Below are 20,655 nucleotides of genomic sequence, written 5' to 3'. Positions count from 1 at the left end.
AATTCTTAATAAACGTGTTCTACCATTATAAAAGCAACCATAAAACAATTAGGTTTTGCATTAGAGAAAAAAGCATTTATTGTTGCTTTTTAGCCTTTTTAAAGTGCATCATTAACTTCCCAATTACTTTGTTTACAAATTGAGGTTAAAAGATGGTTTCTCATAGTTAATAAATGCCAAATTTATGACCTTGAAATCTCGAAGGATAGACGAAGTAGGATGAAAAAATCTAGTCGATTTCAGATAAATTTACTTCTTTAGAAGAACCAGCACACAACCAACGACTGACCATCTGTCGGAGAAGAGTAAAGTGAGCGGGGCCCTCGAACTCATAAAACATTGTCTAAAGTTGAAAAACATACCAGCCTTCTCCAGATCTTGCGATAACAATCGAAATAACAACCGACAGCAAACCACTGAAACTGTTAGTTAGCGGAGATTAGCTGGTTTCCTATCCAAAGCAGTGATTTTATTCGGCGAAAGACTCTCCGAAAATTTCATTCAACCGTACATCTCTGCATCATTGGATGGTTCACTTCTGTAACCATCCGGAAGAAGGGGATCTTTTTCGGGAACGATAACGCTTCCAGCTGTTTGAAATGCGAAATGTTGTAAAACAGTATCGCAAACTATCTGAGTAACTGCTCCCAATACATCGGGAGAAAATCGCCTGGAAGAATCCTGGATCTCACAGCGCAACTATCGAAAGATAAACAAACTTTGACGTTTAACTTTTTGCAGGCCACTTTGCCTCCATAAATGCTGCCATAAATCTGAACGGGTTAGGATTAAGCAAAATGGCTTCAGATAAATACAATTCAGCCTGCAAGTTTTCTTCATAAAAGCCATTTTAAAACCTTATTAATTTGTTAAGGAATTCTTGAAAGCAAAACAACTTTTTCACAAATGACCCATGAAATTCAATTTTTAAGCCACCGCCATGTTACAATTTGTTTGCTTGTTTTTTACAATCTTCGATTTTCAATCAATATTTTCTTAGATATAACTATATTTTGGTTAATTTAGCAATGAGCAAACATTTAAATGCGAAAATAATAAAAAAAAAATCTCGACCAAGCTTGATCTGAAGCATATATTTTTTTTTTTTTCAATGTTAAATAATTAGTCAAATCGACGTTTTACGAGGGTGAGCTTAATTTTTTCGATGTTTTCACGTACATTTCACATACAATTTGATATGGCATTTAAAACTAGGCCACTTAATGAGGTCTTTTGTAATAAATTTGGATATTCAACAAGATTTTTATACCATCATTTTCTATATTAATTATTTTGATAAGATCGGATTCATAAATCCTTTTCTATCTTGATTGATGCTTTCCTAGTGGATTCAGCATGCGGCTAGGGGAAATGGCTCGGAAAGGGTTTTTATTGTTGCTAAATAGCTTTTATTGTTCCTAAATAGCTTTTATTGTAGCTTTCAAATGGTTCTCATTGCGTTCGTCATACAACCTTTTACAGTCAATCAATCTTGAAGAGCTTCGAGAATACACCCTTCAGAACCTCCTCCAGGGTGGGCCAACTAGACAAATTCTAGTCTTAATGAGGTTTTGGTGGATGCATTAATGACAAAATAGCCTTGACCAGGGTTTTATGAATGTTGTTTTATAGTTGCTTTGTAGTATTTCATAAAACTTAAAATGTTACTTGGGTAGGCTTCATCTAAAGGTTCAGTCATAATTTCGAAGACCCATACACTATTAAGCTATTATAAACCACATATGTAAGGCCAATTCTGGAATACTGCCACCTAGTATGGAATCCATACATTTCCATACACGAAGAACGTATAGAATCTGTCCAAAAACAATTCCTTTTATACGCTTTACGTAAATTGAATTGGACTGCTTTTCCATTACCATCTTATAAATATCAATATACAAACACTTAAGGAGCGCCGCCAATTTGCAATGCTTTTCTTCATCAACGACATTATTTCAATGCCCATAGATTCGGCAGAAATTCTCGCACAATTAAACTTTTACACACCTTGTCGTTATCTTAGAACACGGAATTTATTTTCAGAAAAATCGTATAAAACAAACTATGCAAAAAATAGCCCAATCAATCGAATGATGCGCCTATATTATTTGCATTGCGGAACTATGGACATCACTATGTCCAAGCAGCAAATAAAAACTAAGCTAAAACAGAATAGAATTAATGCATAGTATCTAAGTAAACATTGTAATAATCATTGTATGTGGTCTACACTGGCTTGACGAAATGGAAATAAAAACTGTTCCTTCACTGCCAAATCTATCGGATCTCATCGTACTTCTAAAGCACAACGATTTGGCTGTATCCCATAGGAACGTATATTTCACTTTTAGGATCATAATTAAATTATGGACAGAAGTAAATCAATAAGCTAGTTATGGTATCACATAATGAGAATCCTGCCCAGAATATGTGAAAAATAACATAAACATATTATTGTGCCGTCGGCGTGAAGGAGTTCAAGAAACAATAAAAAAATATTAAATATCAATTTGGGCCCATACATTAATTCAGCAATCGACTAAATTTTCAATAACGACCAAAAATATCCATTACTACCGTCCCAATGACGCGTTAATCTAGATAAAATTGATCAATAGCAGATTTTTAGCGATGGGCCCAATCTTAGATCCATAGGCCAACATTAGAGCCGTTTCCCCTTTATAGATCAAAATACTTACGAAGCAAATTTCATTCAATATCTTTCAAATTACATACAGAAAATGGAAATTTTACGTTAAACAGTATGTTATTTGGGAAGTGTGTGTGTGTGTGTGAGTACAATCCATCGCCCTCTGTACCGGCAGAGTTTTTATGGAAGAAACTTATCTGCATTTTCTGTATGTCGAATGTGCAAATATTTTTAGCCCTGGAGATGGAAGGTGACAGCTCTATCGTACATCAAACGACCCATTTCAAGAATGCCTGTTTCTGCACGTACATTCTGAGGTCATTTTCTGATACAATAAGTCCCGCAAAAATACACAAGTGTATTCCCACTTCCAGAATAAAAAAAAAACTTTTTATTCTGGCACGTATTTAGTTATAAAATGATTGGGATATATGTGTAGAATAAAATAAAAAGCAAGTGTACTTATCTGGTTGTTCCAATGTGATGAGTGAGTCTCCATCGTACCGCCAATTTGCGCCGCAATTTCCGCGTACTTTTCCTTGCGGAAATCCTTGCGCGCCTCGTCCAGCAAAACATTGTGCAGTAAATTCCGATTCTGGTACAAATTCTGCACCAGCGAAGGATACGGATTCCCCCGCAGCTCCAGTACCGCGCGCTTCCGATACCAGCCGGGATATTCTTTCGGTGCCTTGTACATCCGCGTGGCGGACACTTTGTACTCTTCGAACCTGGGCGCCAGCACCTTGAATAGCTTGTGCACCAGCTGCTTCTCCGTCAGCCAATAGTCGGCCATTTCCATCGTCGGCTTGTGGCAATCCCCGTACCGGATGGTATCGGAGATCAGCCGCTCGGCGTAGCCCCGCGCTTCATCCGCTCGCTGGTAGTTCAGCTCGATCCGTTCGTGTTTGATCAGCGCCGTCACGGTTTTGCGAAGCTTGTCGAGCCGCCCTTCCGGTCCGTCGATGTTTTTCAAGTTTCGATGACGGGGTCTGATCGCAACCTTCAGCTGTTTCATCAGCTTGACCACTTCGGCTTGGTTCATTTTTGGGTGTGTTAGCACTTTATTACGATAATTTCACTTTATATGTTGATTATTAAACTAGTGTAGGAACAATTTCCGCACTGGAAACCGGTGATTATTCAATTAAAACACATTTTTCCCAAGACTGAGGATGAAACGAGAATCGGGGAATTACGAGAAAAAATCTTGACAGCCACAGTATGTTATTTGGGAAGTGCTCCCAAATTTTTGATCGGGAGTGTTAATGACTTCCCATTGCGAACAATTGGCAAAGTTTCATGGTAATCTGAAAGGGCTGCGTGTGAAATACCGATTTTAGCTCATTGGTCTGGATTTGACCAAATGACAATCGGTATCGTTTTTTCTTAGCTGCGCTGGTGGTGTAGTGGTAAGCGTGATTACCTCTCACCCCAGCAGGCCTGGGTTCAATCCCAGTCAGCGCCACCGGGATGTTCTAAGGCATATCATTTCAGATCACGCCTTCCTTCGGAAGGGAAGTAAAGCCATTGGTCCACGGTTCATGAGTTTATGGGGCAATAGGTAGGGTCCAGGTGTGGGAGCTGTCTTCCTGGCGTCGGCAGCATTGGTGCTTAGCACGGAAAACAAGAGCGACGGAAAACAAACCAGAGGAGAAAAAAAATCGTTTATCTTTTTCCAGGACGCGTGTGCACTGTTTGTGGCCAATACTTTGCATCAAAGAGCAATGTGGCATTTTAAAGCAGCGATCGGAAGAAGTGCTTTGTGTGGTGGACGACCCAGCAGATGTCATGGAAGTTGTCTGATTCGATAATGTTTCAGTTGAGCTGCCTCCTGATAAGATGCTTTTCAATTATTCAGACATGGAGCTCCCGATGATTGACGATTTCAATGTTTGGTTTGAACAACCTTTTGTTGAAGACTTTCTGGAGGGTCACAAATATTCTATTTTGTTCAGGATTATTCTATTTTTTCCGTTTTCAGCGCATTTTGTAGTATTGAAAAAAAAACACGTAGGCAGGTAGGGGGAAGGGGAGGAGATGCCAAATATCTACGGTTGTCTACGGGGGGAAGGGGGGTGTTGGAAATGTAGAAGAATCTTTCTACGTAGTTTATGGACGGCTCCTCATATAATTTTTAATTATCAATTAAATGTTATCCAGCAATTTCTTTGTTGTCACAATGAAGCTTTAGCAGTAATGACTATTGACATAGGGATGATCTCTAAAAATTTATAAAACAGCAAAAAAGTTTATCTTCCATTTGATTCCACTATATTAATTATGGTATCCATGAAAGATACGTATTTCGACTACAATGTGCAGTCTTCATCAGTGTTATTCCCACTAAAGACTTATTAAAATCCAAACCCCCGTAAGTACTCATCCTCTAGGTAAAAATGTCAAGATCACAGGCATAAAAATTAAACTACAATGTAGAATTAAATGGAAAATAACCTTTTTGCTGTTTTATTTAAGCATTCCGCTAACAACCCAATTTCATTACTTCTAAAAAGTTGTTAGCTGGATGTAGCGTAATATATTCAACAATCCAAAGCAACCCATAGCTCTCGAACCCTTTTGACACTGCTGCCCTCTAGATACCATCACTCGTCTCTCAATTAACGCCAATATACGATGCCGTAAATCAGCTCGAATCAGGCCAACATCACGCGGGGCATAAATCATCGATCATAATTCTGTTCCGGTGCTAGTTTCCATACCGGGTGCATGCGTTTAAGACGACCGACGTCGACGATGAATTAATTTAACATTAAATTTAACAGAAAATAAAACCAACCAAAACTCATTACCTACCGAGCTTGAGCCACCCAGGAGGAATCAATTCCAATTTCGTCGTCGAATGTGATTCATTCCATTTTCGGTGAATTTAATCCGGACGACGCCAGTGCGATGCAAACAAAGTACAGGCAAGCAATCGATGTAAAGCAATGGAAAGAAAATCTGCACTTTCATTTCCTCGGAATTGCTCTGAACTCGGTGTTTTTCATTTTTCGCATTCATTTCACCTTTCATGGCGTGCAGGAATTTGAAATTAAACGAATTTGACGAAAATGTAGAAAATTTGTCACTTGTCTTCCTTTCCTCGCTTCCCCATCATCGGGCGCGCATCATCATCAACTGGACTGACTTTTCGGATGGGAGGGGGAGGAGACGACTCCTTGATTGCTTTCATCAAAGCGAATGAGATGTCGAAATTCATGCTGTTTGATCGGATGCCTTTTTCCGACCGATTCTGGGAACGTGATAAAAATTGAATTCAATTTTCATTACAAAGTCGTCAATCGTGTTTTTTCCTTTATTTATCGATGCTGGTTGATTTCGGTGTGCTGGAAAAACTGCACGTCACGCTCGTTTGGATCTGTGATTTTTCCGGAATGATAGCATGTTATTTATTCGGTTCCAGTAATTGATACCGATCGCACTGCTATGGTTGAACTGTAATTAGCAATATTGGAACTGCCGTGGTGGAAAGTATTAATTTTTAAATTATTGAGAAACAGTTGAAAATTCGAACCATTTCTGTTAAAATCGATAACCATCCCTTTTCAACTTTCCCCTCAGCATGAAATAGGAGAAAGTTTGCTTATTATCTCAATTTCAGACTGCAATCGACACTCTCAACTTACTGCTGTCATTATCTAACCAGGAAACACCAATTTCTCCAAGGGGTGGTCGTTTACCGTCATCGCAATCTTCATAAAAACTACCTACAGAAAGCGCATGCATTTGAAATTCTAAACCAACACAACAATTAGGTCAAGTTCTACTTCTGAGAACTGAAAATACTGACTCAAATTCTTCGTCCCGATGTCCAATTCACAAAAAAAATCGACATCTTCTTAAGATATATTTGTTTCCATGGTTGCCTTTGCTCCCGCTCTGCAGAAGACAACCTCTCTGTTGGTGGCCCTCTGTGTCCGGTGACAGATTATGTTGTTCTCGGTTCTGCTGCCTCCTCAGTCTCCTCATCCTCCTTCTGCGACCGATGCCAACATTAGAAAGTGTGCCAGTTTGACGCCAAACTGAGAGACCGATCGAGTGAGAGAAACGACACCCAGCTGATCTTGTTTTGTTACTGCCGCCTGCTGGTCGACAGACACAAGATCTACGACAATATCTTGCAGATTAGAACCAGATTACCAGAGAAGACACACGGACCATACAGCGAGAAATGGAATAGGGCGTGAGAAGCCGACTGCCAGATTTCCCAAGATCGGGTACAGTTCACACCTCCATAAATTCGGGAACTGTGAAGCTCTGAAATTCCACCGTCACCGGTTGAGTGGTTTCGTTTTTATGGCCACCACCACCGTTGCGTTCGGTGCCTTGGGATGCTTCTGTCCACGACGACGACGACGACGGCCGGCAAAAGAAGAAAGACACAACGGCCGCAGGTTTATCGTATAATCAGAACCTGTGAATAAACGGTATGGGTCGGTCGGTGCGTGGTGTCCAAAAGTGAGACTTTGCTGTTGTGGCCGCCCTCCGTGGGCTGTGATTCTCATAATTCAACTCCTCCGCAAGAAGATTGTCAGTGCTGGGAAGATGAGATACTGTTGGCGGGTGGGGATCGTTTGGCCGGAATTGCTTCCAAATAATCGTTTATCTTGTTGGGATGTGGAGGAGGATAATTTGGATATCTGGTTTCTTAGAGAAGCTGAAACCGTGCAGACAGCTCTATGCTTCAGGTCAGAAAGATACCGATATTTTTAGATAAAAAAAAACATGTCTTCTCTCCATTAGTGTTGGATTGGTTAGCCTTCTGATAGGATATTGTACCAAGAACTGCTCTTGGGAGATATGAAAACCTACTGCAACATTGGAAATCCGTTTCACACCTGGAGGTTATTCGCTCGTTTGTAGGCTATTGCCCAATCCATGGAAACACTACCATCAGTGCACGAGATTCTTATAATAAGAGGAATAATTGAAAAAAATGTATTTGTGACGATATTATCGAGTGAATTCTTAACAAACTAAACTGTCCATCATTTAAAACGACTTCTCCACCTGCAAAGACTGCAATCTTCTATCTAGTCTAAACATAGAAAAACAAATCGAATGGCTCACTACCCGACCAAAATTGTAATTTGTGGTGCTGATAGTGATTATTCAGGTTGTTTGATCATTTTGACGATTAAACTATCAAAATTGAGAGCACAAAAATCTTCCTGTAACATCAAGTTTAATTTAAAATCATTCCAAGTTAATGAATACAAAACTTCGACAACATTTTCAGTAGATTATTTGTTGTAAAAATACATTACTGAAAACAAAACATCAATCAACAGCTGATAGCTCCTGGCATAATTCTCTGAGACAGCAAGTAGAAGAAACGCCCGATGAATACTAGAGGTGAGCAAAACAGCTCATTTGGCTGAGTGAATCAGACCCGTCCAGCTCTTTAAGGGGAACTGGTTATTTTAAACAGCTTTTCAGCTCACTTTGAAATTGTGACACAAATTCAAAATCGAAAAAGAAATAAGTGGTTTCGGTGACCCTTAATCAAAAGAGCTATATAAGCTTAAAACTACATACAATCGTAAAAATAGTCTAGACTAAAGAGACTGAATTGGGTAAAGAGGCGATATCTTATATATTTGACAGGTCTTCTGCTCGATTGGAATAACTTTTCCTATGACTTTGACAGATAATCGATTGTTCCAATTTTGACGTGTCGTCTCTTTATAAATTCAGCCTCTTTAGTCTAGACCAATAAATCTGTAGCCTACTGTTTATTCTTTTTAATTGAAAACGTCACTAACCAAAATACGCGCAAAATGTGCCAACAACATATCAGTAAAAGCAACAAATGTATGCGAGAGAGAGCTACATTTATTCACACGCGATGATATCAAGACTAACATTTGAAAAGGGCGGAATTCCAAAATCACCATATCGAGAGAACTGCTTCCAAATTTTGATGACCCAAAAGTTAATTCCATTTCACGACTTTTGGTAGTCACTACAGAATTCTCTACGTTTTGCATATTAAGTAGGGGAAATGACGGCTTCGGCATGGCAGACTATTTTCGGCAACCCAAATTGAAACGCTTATTTCACTGGACTTTCTTAAGAAAACACTTCGCTGAATGCATTCAAACGATTCTTTAGGCTTTCAGCTTCAATTTGATTATATTTTTACCACTGAGAAAAAGCAATCTAACAGGGTTTTCTTGAAATGAAACACACGCACTGCTGATTTCGAGTTGCCGATGAAAGCAAAGCTGTTTAACACGCAGCTCAAATAGAACGGTTGCCGAATAAAAAGATGTTGCCCACAATAGTCGCTCTCACTAGAGAAGATTGGAGCTTTGTAAAAGCGTTTCAAAACAGTTTTTGACAATTATTTCGACTGAAATTGTTAGAGTAGCTGGCAGCAAAAGATTTTAAACAAACCAATACTGCATATGTGTGAGTTCCTTAGAGAAAAAGGCTTTATAAAGATGGTCGCTGCTTAGGTTGCCGAGAATACGTAAATTCCCCCACTCATGATGTCTGCAAGTAGTAAACGGATTACGGGTATGTGTCAAAAGATAAGCAATGTAACGTGCCAGTGCGGTGTTACTCCCAGCACTGATGAGACCCCCGTCTCCAAGCCTCAGGGTCGGCACACGCTCGTGATTATTCCGCGAACCAAGAAAACACTCAAAGTTCACTTAAGACAAACTCCCATTTTATTCGTTTTGATGACACTCACTTCACGGACGGTCTCTCACTTCCTTAAATGTCTACTCCTACCTTGTGCTAGCACTACTCTTCTTTTGTCTTCGGGGCCCCTTCACCTGCCACTGCCGTCGTCGTCGTTCCTCTCCTTCCTCTGGTACCGCATCTGAGGGATCAGATTCTCGAACTGCGATTCGGACACACTGGCGTGGTCGACTCCGGAAAAATACGTTGTATTCACAAATGTAACGGTAAAACCGCGAGGTCCTGTGGGCGCGAAGGAGAATTCGAAATGGCGGTTATCAACCTGACAACGGTTGGATCTGGTTCGGGGTTTTCTTGGCGATGGTAATTACCTGGCTGTCCAATGGTAAGTGTCAACTTCCTCTACAACTTCTTCAAACTTCCAACTTAGCTCACTTTAGCACTTAAGCTTTAGTTTTCACCTTCAAACTATTAATTTTTAGCTTTGACTTTCGCTATGTGACCGTAGTCTATAATGATCACCAGGCTTATGACTGTGCCTCTTGGTGGACGATGACCCCGAACCGTGACCGTTGAACCGTCGTACGTGCCACGAATTCTCCACGCAATGGCCCGATTACGCCACCCCTATGGACGTCCATTCATTACTGCACACAGCGTGCTCTGGTGGTGGCTAGTGGCATTGTTCTACAGTTTATAGGGAAGTGTCCCCTACTGGCTGCGTTCGTGAGGATTCTGGGACGTTTTACCTTTTACGAACATTTAAACTTTTTCTTGGAATTTAATAACTAAATATACGAAAACTACACGCGATCAATCTCACCAATCTTGGACGCAACGCTTACACTTGTTACAGCAATTATAACGGAATTACAAGAAAATAAATCAACACACTCAAAAAGCTCTTCACAAAGGGATTCCGTTATGTAGTTTGTGAACTGTTTTCTCTATATGTGGCAAAATATGATTTGTTCACATTTTGGTTCTTGCGCCCCTTTTAAATTTGTGTCTAGATATGATGACACGATGTTACGCCTTTTCTCATGCTATGCAATCCAGTATACGTACAGATGTTATTGCTGATGCTAATTCTCCAGCAGAATTGCTCTCACTAGTATCGGCTTCAGCTCCAGATCATCAGCTCAGATCCGGATCCGGAGCTGAATCGTGAAGAATCGAGAGAGAGAAAAATATCCGAAGAGCTGGACGGGTCCGAGAGCTGTCATCCTAAACGGCTCCCAGTCAGCGTTGCCAACATCCCAGATTTTAATGGACCATTCAGACATCCAGACAATCTCTCGTCTAGCCAAAAAAATTTTAAAGATTTGTTCAGATTTTTCCATAGTTCTCAAGTCACTTTGGTTTACAATGTTAAAGAAAGGGGGCTTCAAACGGTTTTACCATAGAGGTAACTCTAAGACTAGTAGGTCCCGAAGAAACGTGCTCAACTTTTTGGCTCAGCTCTGGTACTCTCTTCGGTCCCAAGCTAATTGATTCACCCCTCGAAACATAGGAAAATCCACTAACCCCTCATTTTATCTGTCAAACTTTCATAGCGAATCTAAACAAACATTGTGTAGTACTAGAATTTCGACTAGAATGGGGTACGTTAATCGTTTGCTTGGGACCAATAGGTTAGTTTCGTATTGATTGTTAATTTTACTGCTCACGGATAATTTTCAAATATTATTCCTCGAGAAATAAATGAAACTATTTTCTGGATGATCCAACCAAAAGTGGTTTACTTTTGGGGTTAAAGTTTGAACCACAACAAAATGTGGTGGTCAGCTGGAATTTCCCTGCGACACTCATCATGTTGCGTCAACCGACTGTTTGTAGAATTATTTATAAATTGAACGAAATCTCGCAACAGACAAGAAATTTCGACAATACATGACATTTGGTAACAGATAACCGTGTTAACCTTAACACCGATGATGATGGCTTGGTGCATATCTCCTCGAGCATCAAATTTCAATATATTATTTCAAAGCATGTCAAAAAGTAACCAACCTTGTTAAACTAAAAATTCAGACTATTCATTGTACAACAGCCAGATTTTTCGAAAAATCACTTGGCAATCCTGCTACCAGTGAATCATTCGAGTCGATGATTTGGATCTGGAGCTGAGCTGTGAGGTGGAGAGCTGCATTTCGCTTTTCGGTTATTTGCTTTTGTGCGGATCATCTGCTCTTCCAGAGAATGATAGGAGGCGAGAGGTGAGAACACATCAGGCATAACATTTGATAACGGCACAAAAGCATTTGTAAACAAACTTTCTAACATTGCCCTTTACACGCGAACCAAAGTACACCCACGCAGACCAACAACATAATCGGATAGGGGCAACTATCAGCTTTCTGAAAGTGGTATTGGTATGCGTGGGCGTACTTTAGTTCGCGTGTAAAGGGCCTTTGAAAGTTTGTTTACAAATGCTTTTGTGTCGTTTTCAAATGTTATGCCTGACATATGCTGGAGAAATAACATTAGCAATGAGAGCCGGGTACGTAAATCCTACATTGGATAGTACCAGTAGAAATTTAACATCGTCTAACACATGTACATGTCTCTCCCATACAGCCGCTTGGAAGTTTGCTTTTACCGTTGACTAACGATATCATAGATGGTACTACCATACTACATAAAGTTGCTATGATATCCCGAATTGGTGATTAGGCGCTTCTTATGGTTATTGTTTATGCGGGTGATGGAATGGCTTGGCCTCGTGATATCAGTGATCTGATGAGCTGCGGTTCCTAAAAAATGAACCGCGGGTCATCAGCTCACTTTAGTGAATCGGGTCTTTAGAACAGCTCCGGAGCGGATCGCCCATCTCTAATGAATACCCTGATTTCCCCCTACGCGATGGGCAACTCGTAAAGTACGTGTTCAACGATGATCTCGTAGATCATCGCTTTGTTTGGAAGATTCTTCCCAGTCCAGAGTCCAGGAAAGCGATAATGAAAGCTAATCATGACAATTCAATGCATGGGGGAAAAGATAAGGCTGTGAGGAAAATTCACCAACAATTCTTTGGCCGAATATGTTTTGGGATGTACGGGAGTATGTACGAAAATATACAGAGTGTAAACAAATAAAACCACCGTATTTTGCGTTGCTACTACTGCGCCCATGGAAGCTCCACCGTAGGAGGGGTAATCCCCCGTCTGGCAGAGATGTCCCGTCAGTCAAAAGAAGGTAAAAAGGACCTAAGTGTTGTTGTATAGCCCAGCGTCCTTGAGGAAATAAATAACTGTCGCTAAAGTGGAAGGTTCATCGCCCAGTATGTCCCTAATGCTGTTGGGAAGTGCGTACTGCTTCCGTAGATGTTGGTATTGCGGACACAGGCATAGGATGTGTTCCACCGTTGCAGTGGTTCCGCAAACGTAGCACATTCTGTGGAACTGCGTCCCACCAAAACTATGTGAGATTCTTATATGGGCCTGTCCTAAGACGAGAAACCACCTTCTGGTCCCGTAGTTTCGACATATCCGTCCACTTGCTCGTCGTTCCTTTGATTCTTCGGATGAAGAGGGATTGGGATTGGCCCCACTCTGCTTCCCAGGCTTCCCACATTTTGCTGACTATCCACCGCTTTATGTCCTGTAGTGACACTTCGCCGGTGTAACGGGGGCCAGCTGGTCCAGACCCTGCCAGGCTGTCGGCTTCGCTATTTCCTGGAATATCGCAGTGGCCAGGGATCCAGGTGAGCACCGTGTTCGGGGGTGAGTCAGGGTCTCAGATGTAAGGGCTTGTATCACGCTGTACGAATCGGATAGCACCAGTATGGGCCGGTCCGAGGGTGTTGTAACGGCAACAAGGATGGCCGCAGCTTCAGCGGAGAAAACCGGGCATTGTGGCGGTAGGCTGCTACTCATCGGTGCTTTGGCAGTAAGGTGTGTCTGTGACTTGCCCTTTCTGGAGCTTGCTTGGGAAGCTTTTCCGTGTTTCTCTCTCAGGTGGGAGTTGATAATTCTATCGCAGGAAATGAAATGAAATGAAACCAACTCTGAAAATCGTAAACTTCACGTATGAAGTACTGAAACCCACTTTGAAGGTTTCATTTGCTTCAGAAAAAATGCAGGATTAAAAGTTCTCAGATCTTCTTAAAAGTTCCATGGAAAGTCAAGATAACTAAGTCTAGAGATCGTGAGGAATTTAACAAGATCTCAAGAGTGGTTCCAATACTTTCAGATCCGAGAATTTTCTGGAAAGTCTGGATTTCTCCAGGGGTCTTAGGATAACATCTGATATCCTTGAGATACTTCACAGAAGTCCAAAGGTCTTCAGGGAAATTTAATGGTTTGCATGACACATTCATTGGGGTCTCCCTTAGCTCAGTCAGTAAAGGCGCAGCTACAAAGCAAGACCATGCTGGAGGTGGCTGGGTTCAATTCCCGGTCCGGTCTAGGAATTTTTCGGATTGGAAAATTTCTCGACTTCCCTGGGCATAGAAGTATGATTGGACTTGCCACACAATTATACCAATGTAAAAATGGTACAGGCATCGAAAACTCTCATTTAATAACTGTGGAAGTGCATCTAGAACAACTTAGAGAGCACGCAATAAGCCAATATGCAATATGCAATAAGCTTGAAATGCGAAGAAGAAGAAGAAGAAGAAATATGACACATTTATTTATTTTAGGAAATTCCAAAAACTTCAACGAAGCATCAAGAGCATCAACAGATCAGAGAACCTTAAAAAAAAAATTATTTCAAAGACATTGCTGAAACTATTAGGAAGCTCCAAAAAATCTTTGTATTTCTGAAAACTTCAGCAAAGTTGTGAGAAGTTCATTATTATTATGGAAACGGTACGGAGTTGCGGGAATTTAAGCAATTATCAAAAACTTCAATTCCAATGTTTCATTAATTAGCTGAAAAAATTGACAAACTTGTTTGTAGTCTGAAATCTGAAATCTGAAAACTTCAAGAAAGTCAGTTTACTGGACTCAAAGAAATCAAGAGATGTTTAGGTATTTTAATATTCAGTGAAGTTCCGGGATTTTCAGAGAAACCTTAATAATTTCAGAAACATTGCGGAAACATTTGAAAAATAAGAAAACTCGAGGGATGCATCGAAAACTTCAGAAAGTCCAGAAAAGTTCAGGGATACTTAGAGATTGTCTTAAAATTTAGCTGAACTTTGAGCAAGTTTTCTAAATTTCTATAAAGTTCAATAAACTTCAACAAAGTTGCAGAACTTCTTAAGATTTTTCAGCACTGCAAGAAGTCCCCTAGCGGGTTCGGCCTACACGGCCTGAGCGTCTGTTCACCATGGAGGTGCGGCTCAAACAGCGTCTGACTGGCATCCAGCGGCTGAATAAGAAATGCTGTATTGTGTCAGCTAAATCTAAGATGGCAGCCCCATCTACACAATAACTGAGCGTCTGTCCACCATGGAGGTGCGGCTCAAACAGCGTCTGCCTGGCATCCAGCGGCTGAAACAAGAAATGCTTATCCCCGAAAGCTATACCCAAGATGGCAGCCCCATCACGGCGGATAGGAGACCTTAGGCTAACTACCTACTGTCCCCGAAACTTTACAACTGTTACAGAAACCAATAGAGAAAGATCACGGACTGATATTACGGCAACGACTTTTAGCGCAAAACAACGGACAAGAATTGGAACATGGAATGTACTAACGCTAGCCCAACAGGGGAAGCTGGCACAACTCGCCAGCGAGGCTCGACGCATGAAGCTCGAAATCCTGGGACTAAGCGAAGTCCGTTGGCCAAACTTTGGAGAACACAAGCTGCCGTCGGGACAGGTACTACTCTATTCTGGTATTCGAGGTGAAAACGCTCCCCGCCACCGTGGAGTTGGTTTCCTGCTTAGCGCCCAAGCAAATGCGGCGCTCATCAAGTGGGAACCTATCAATGAGAGGATAATCGTTGCCAGATTCAGAACGCGGGTTCGTAACCTAACCATAATCCAATGTTATGCGCCAACCGATGCTGCCGAGTTACAGGACAAAGAGAACTTTTACAGTCAACTGAATGCAGTCGTGGATAAAATTCCGAGAGGTGACATCAAGATCTACATCGGCGACTTCAATGCGAAGATCGGCTCCGACAACACGGATTATGAGCGTGTCATGGGGCGCCATGGTCTTGGCGAAATGAGCGAAAACGGTGAGCTGTTGGCAGAGTTTTGTGGCAATAACGACATGGTGATCGGGGGTTCGCTCTTCCCCCATCGACCAGTGCACAAAGTCACGTGGGTTTCCCGTGATGGACATACCGAAAATCAAATCGACCACATCTGCATCAGCCGAAAATGGAGAAGGAGCCTTCTTGACGTTCGGAACAAACGCAGTGCCGACATCGCGTCTGACCACCATCTCCTCGTTGGAGAGATCCGCCTTCGTATCGCGCGGGTCCAGCGGCGGGAGGAGCGGCTCGGACGGCGATTCAACACACGCCGATTGGAATATCCAGCAGTAAAAAGGTCATTCGTCGAGGAACTGGAGACCAGAGCTGCGGATATTCCTGATGGTGGCAGCGTAGAAGAGCAATAGACGGCGATCAAGGATGCCTTTACTGAAACGAGTGAAAACAACCTGGGCGAGCTGCGCGCTCAGAGAAAGGAGTGGATCACGGATGACACCTGGAGGAAGATAGAGGAGCGGAGAAATGCAAAAGCCGCGATAGAGCGGGCGAGAACCAGAGGAGCGAAGAACCAGGCCCGCCAACTGTATTCGGCTCTCGAGAAGGAAGTGAAGCGCTCGTGTAGGCGGGATAAGCGAGCGTGGGTGGACTCCCTAGCCGATGAAGGTGAGAAAGCCGCAGCAACAGGCGATATCCGTCTCCTCTACGATATCTCACGACGCCTGAGTGGAGCAAGGATGAATCCTAGGATGCCAGTGAAGGACGCGACTGGTCAGTTGCTCACCGACCCCACTGATCAGCTGAAACGCTGGTTTGAACACTTCGAACAGCTTCTACAAGTTTCGTCGGTCAACCAGCCATCAACATCTCGGCATGAACCGCCAAGAGTGCGACGCATCACTCGCGTCAATTCTGAGGCGCCATCCCTACCGGAGATCGAAGCTGCTATCCGAACCATGAAATCCAACAAGGCTCCCGGGGTCGATCGCATATCAGCAGAGATGCTCAAAGCTGACCCCATGCTATCTGCACAAATGTTGCATCAACTATTCTGCAATATCTGGGACACCGCGACTTTTCCGGCTGACTGGATGCAGGGCGTCTTAGTGAAGGTCCCAAAGAAGGGGGACCCAACTGTATGCGATAACTGGCGTGGCATTATGTTACTGTGTTGTGTTCTCAAAGTTCTATGCAAAGTTATCCTCAACCGGATACAGGGGAAGATCGACGCGACTCTCCGACGGCAGCAGGCGGGATTCCGTGCTGGAAGATCCTGTGTGGACCATATTGTCTCGCTCCGCATAATCTTGGAGCAGGTCAACGAATTCCAAGAGTCCCTTTACTTGGTTTTCATTGACTACGAAAAAGCTTTCGACCGACTCAACCACGAAAACCTGTGGGGCGCCCTAAGGCGCAAGGGAGTTCCGGATAAAATCGTCAACCTCATCGAAGCTCAGTATGAGGCTTTCACGTGCAGGGTGCTGCACAACGGAGCCCTATCTGACCCTATTCGGGTAGTCGCTGGAGTGAGGCAAGGATGTATTCTATCACCGCTACTGTTCCTCATCGTAATCGACGAGATAATGGTTGGTGCGATCGACCGTGTGCCGAACCGTGGGTTGCTCTGGCAGCCTATTACAATGGAGCATCTAAACGACCTAGATTTGGCGGATGACGTTGCTTTAGTATCACAACGGCGTTCTGACATGCAGAGTAAGCTCGACGATCTCGCCGAACGCTCCTCAGCGGCAGGTCTCAACATCAACGTCAGCAAGACTAAATCGTTGGATATCAACACGGGAAATCCATCCAATTTTACGGTAGCTGGTCAGGAAGTGGAGAAGGTTGAAAGTTTCCAATATCTTGGCAGCCAGATAGCGTCGGACGGCGGAACCAAGAGTGACATAGGTGCACGGATCAAGAAGGCAAGGGCTGCTTTTGCGAGTTTACGAAACATCTGGAAGTCAAATCAGATTAGTCTCCGCACGAAGATCCGAATTTTTAACTCTAACGTGAAATCTGTACTGCTGTACGCTAGCGAAACATGGTGCGTATCAGCGGAGATCACACAGAAGCTGCAGGTGTTCATCAACCGATGCCTGCGGTATATAATTCGTGCTTGGTGGCCTCACAACTGGATTTCGAATGCCGAGCTCCATCGACGGTGTCACCAGAAGCCGATATCGACAGAAATTCGGGAACGTAAGTGGAGGTGGGTTGGCCACACTCTACGGAAGAGCGGAAATGAAATCTGCAAACAAGCGCTGGATTGGAATCCAGCCGGACATCGCAGCAGAGGCAGACCCAGGGGCTCATGGCGGCGAAGCCTAAACAAGGAGATTAAGCAAGTCGACCGGAATTTGACCTGGGCCCAGGTCAAGGCGAAAGCAAATAATCGCCCAGGATGGAGATCTTTCACGTTGGCCCTTTGCGCCAGGGATGGCGCTCAGGACACTTAAGTAAGCAAGAAGTCTCCTGAGCTTTAACAAATTTTTCGGAACCTCCCTGAATCAACTTGAAGCTACGCAATCATCTATGAAGTTTTTTGAAAATCTGAAACATTCCCTGCAATTTTACGGCGTTCGACTGTGTGGTCATGGACGACGAAACTTATGTAAAGGCGGATTTCAAGCAGCTTCTGGGACGAGAGTTTTATACCGCATCAGGAAAAATTATGGGATTAATTTTATGGGAATGGGCTGAAATTTTCAAAACCATCAAACTATCGAACTTCCCGAAAAAATATCCCGTCTGGCAGACCATATGCACGTGTGGTCTGTAAAGCGGCATTTGCAACACTACGGGAACCATCAATCAAGAGATCTACGTCCAGGAGGGAGTGCCTGGAAAAGCGGCTGCTACCATTCCTAAAGCAACATAATAGACCTGTGCTGTTCGGGCCGGACTTGGCGAGCTGCCACTATGGGAAAAGGCAATCGAGTGGCTCGATGCGAACAACGGGGTTGTGGTACCTAAAGACCACAAACCTCCCAACAGCTCAGAACTCCGCCCTATCGAACGGTATTGGGCCTTGGTCAAACGGAATCTCAAAAAACTAATAAATCCATGGAAAACGAGCAGCAGTTTAAATCCAACTGGCGTTCAACATTTCTTTCTTTAAATGTATGAATTCAACTACCAAAAGAAAAATAAGAAGATTTTAGTGACATGAATTTTGACTGAAAGAAGCGATATTTCTGTCGACCAATTTTTGTACGTACCAGTCTTTAACTACTTCATCCTGGTAATCAAGCTAGATCCAGCTCATTGAACCACATACCAGATTTTGGCGAGTTAATGTTTTCACTGTAAATAAAACACAATACAATTGTTTAAATAGCCGGGTAAATCTACGCATTTAATGTTTAAATAGCCGGGTAAATCTACGCATACGCAGGGGACGACAAAAACTTCAAAGAAATTTGCAATGTCCTAAGCAAATAAACAAATAAACAAACACACCTTTACTCAGAGTGAGCGCTGATGAATCATAAAATCACGGATTGGGACTCTCCGAACGTAAAATTGACAGGTTTTATGTGTCAAACACATAATTTTCAACCTTTTCTTGTAACTTACAAATACAAAATATCATAACAGCATCCAATGATTCCATAATTCCGAAAAACATTTGTTTTACGTTTTCTTTTAAGGAAAGTTTTCTTTTAAGAACGCCTTTTAATGGTACCTCCCAAATTGCAAGGTATAAACAGAGACTAGTTTACTTTAACTGTTCCTTTATGGGCGCTGGTGGGTAATGCATGCATGCTTTTAATGTTTTAAGCATTTCATTAAAAACCAATAAAAATTATAAAAAATGTTGTTTCAACCAAAATACTTTAAAATTTAAAATGGATTCATGTTTTTTTGGCCTACGGATTTTTAAAACCTGTCAAGCATGAGCATCAGCAGTTAACCTAGGCTTACACCTTGAATCCTTCCTTCTTCGATGGCAAAAAAAACCGTCACCAATCCTTACCGCTCATTCATTACACGGATCATTTAGCTACTGAAATATTAATACAATAAAACACCCATCATTAACCATCCACAGCACTCTAAACTTTACGCCCATGGGTCCTTCGTTACAGTCCTTCGTTTCGGGTCCTTTTTCCCGTTCAACCCTGAAGACGAAAAAAAAAAACGATAAAAAGAAACATTCTAAAGCGCCATCTCATTTCTCAACCATGTTTCCTCGTTTCTCCTTCCCAACTACCGTAGAAGTAGAAAACCTCCTCGTGCCGCTCGCTTCTGACCTGGAACCCTCTTTACGAGTGTATGTTTAAACGTAATTACACGCCGTCATTAATTCTTTCCAGTACCTTACGCACTTCCTCCTCCCCGAGTTGTCAGATCGAACAAGACGTGGTTGGCGGTTTATCCTTACCGGATTCCTTCCTACCTGGGATCGAATAGAAGAAAGCAAGGAAGGAAGGTGCATCATCTGCCACCAATAGGCAAAGATTCTCACATGATAGGGCGTCGCAGCACATCTTCATGGCTCGAAAGGACCATAAAAGTGAAACAGTGCGTATCATTACCCTCCTGGAAAGAATCTACTGTAACATCTGTGCTGCTGTGGCTGATGCTGAAATTTCACGTTTCGGTACAGCGTTCCTCGCAGGGCCACGGTTTCTTCACGGTGGTAATTGGTGCCGATTGGAAATGTCTCTATCACTCTTAATTACTGCACCTCTCACGGTAAGTGGAAGAAGCAGGAATGCTTTGTAGTTAGAGGCTGTTTGGTACACACCAACGTCTTTTTTTGTTTCGTCCTGAGCTGAAGTTGAAGTGTGATTTCTACGCACTGCAACCAAAGGATGATTCAGTTCGGAATTCGATGCGAGAACCGGATCTCGCAAGGATTTGGTTCCAGCAACTACCAAGTCATCAGAGCGGAAGATCACGTGTGGAATGAAGAGAGGACTATGGTTTTAATTAAGTTGAAGCTGTTGGAATCCTCCGAAAAGCCTTTCATTATGAGTGAATCTTCCCATCAAGGTAAGTGCTGTGCTTACCATGTATGTAAGGTGCTTTTTGATAGGATTGATGATTTTTCCTGCCGTAATTCTTACTAACAGAAAGGGGTTCTGCCTTTGAACGGTTCATAATTAAGTTGAAAGACGGTGCATAGGAAGAAAGATTTGAGAATTTCCCAGATGTGTCACGTCACGCCGCTGATGATACCTCCGATCCGGATCGACAGAAAACCCAT

General features: G+C 42.5%; 1 protein-coding gene across 1 annotated transcript; it reads right to left on the bottom strand.

The window, feature by feature from the left end:
* Positions 1-3,044: 3,044 nt before the first annotated feature.
* LOC135700091 (large ribosomal subunit protein bL17m-like) lies at positions 3,045-3,695 on the bottom strand. Its single transcript, XM_065220482.1, has one exon. It carries the CDS (start codon positions 3,693-3,695, stop codon positions 3,045-3,047), a length of 651 nt encoding a protein of 216 aa, XP_065076554.1.
* Between the last annotated feature and the right edge of the window lie 16,960 nt (positions 3,696-20,655).

The sequence above is a fragment of the Ochlerotatus camptorhynchus genome, unplaced genomic scaffold, assembly GCF_037179485.1.
Source record: "Ochlerotatus camptorhynchus isolate MF236.1 unplaced genomic scaffold, CSIRO-AGI_Acam_v1.1 ptg000128l, whole genome shotgun sequence".
Classification (NCBI taxonomy): Eukaryota; Metazoa; Arthropoda; class Insecta; order Diptera; family Culicidae; genus Ochlerotatus; species Ochlerotatus camptorhynchus.
Note: the sequence above shows the minus strand (reverse complement) of the source record. Positions and strands in the feature narration are given on the sequence as shown.

Coding starts and splice junctions, on each gene's coding strand:
- LOC135700091 (XM_065220482.1), bottom strand. CDS start 3,695: ATGAACCAAGCCGAAGTGGTCAAGCTGATGAAACAGCTGAAGGTTGCG.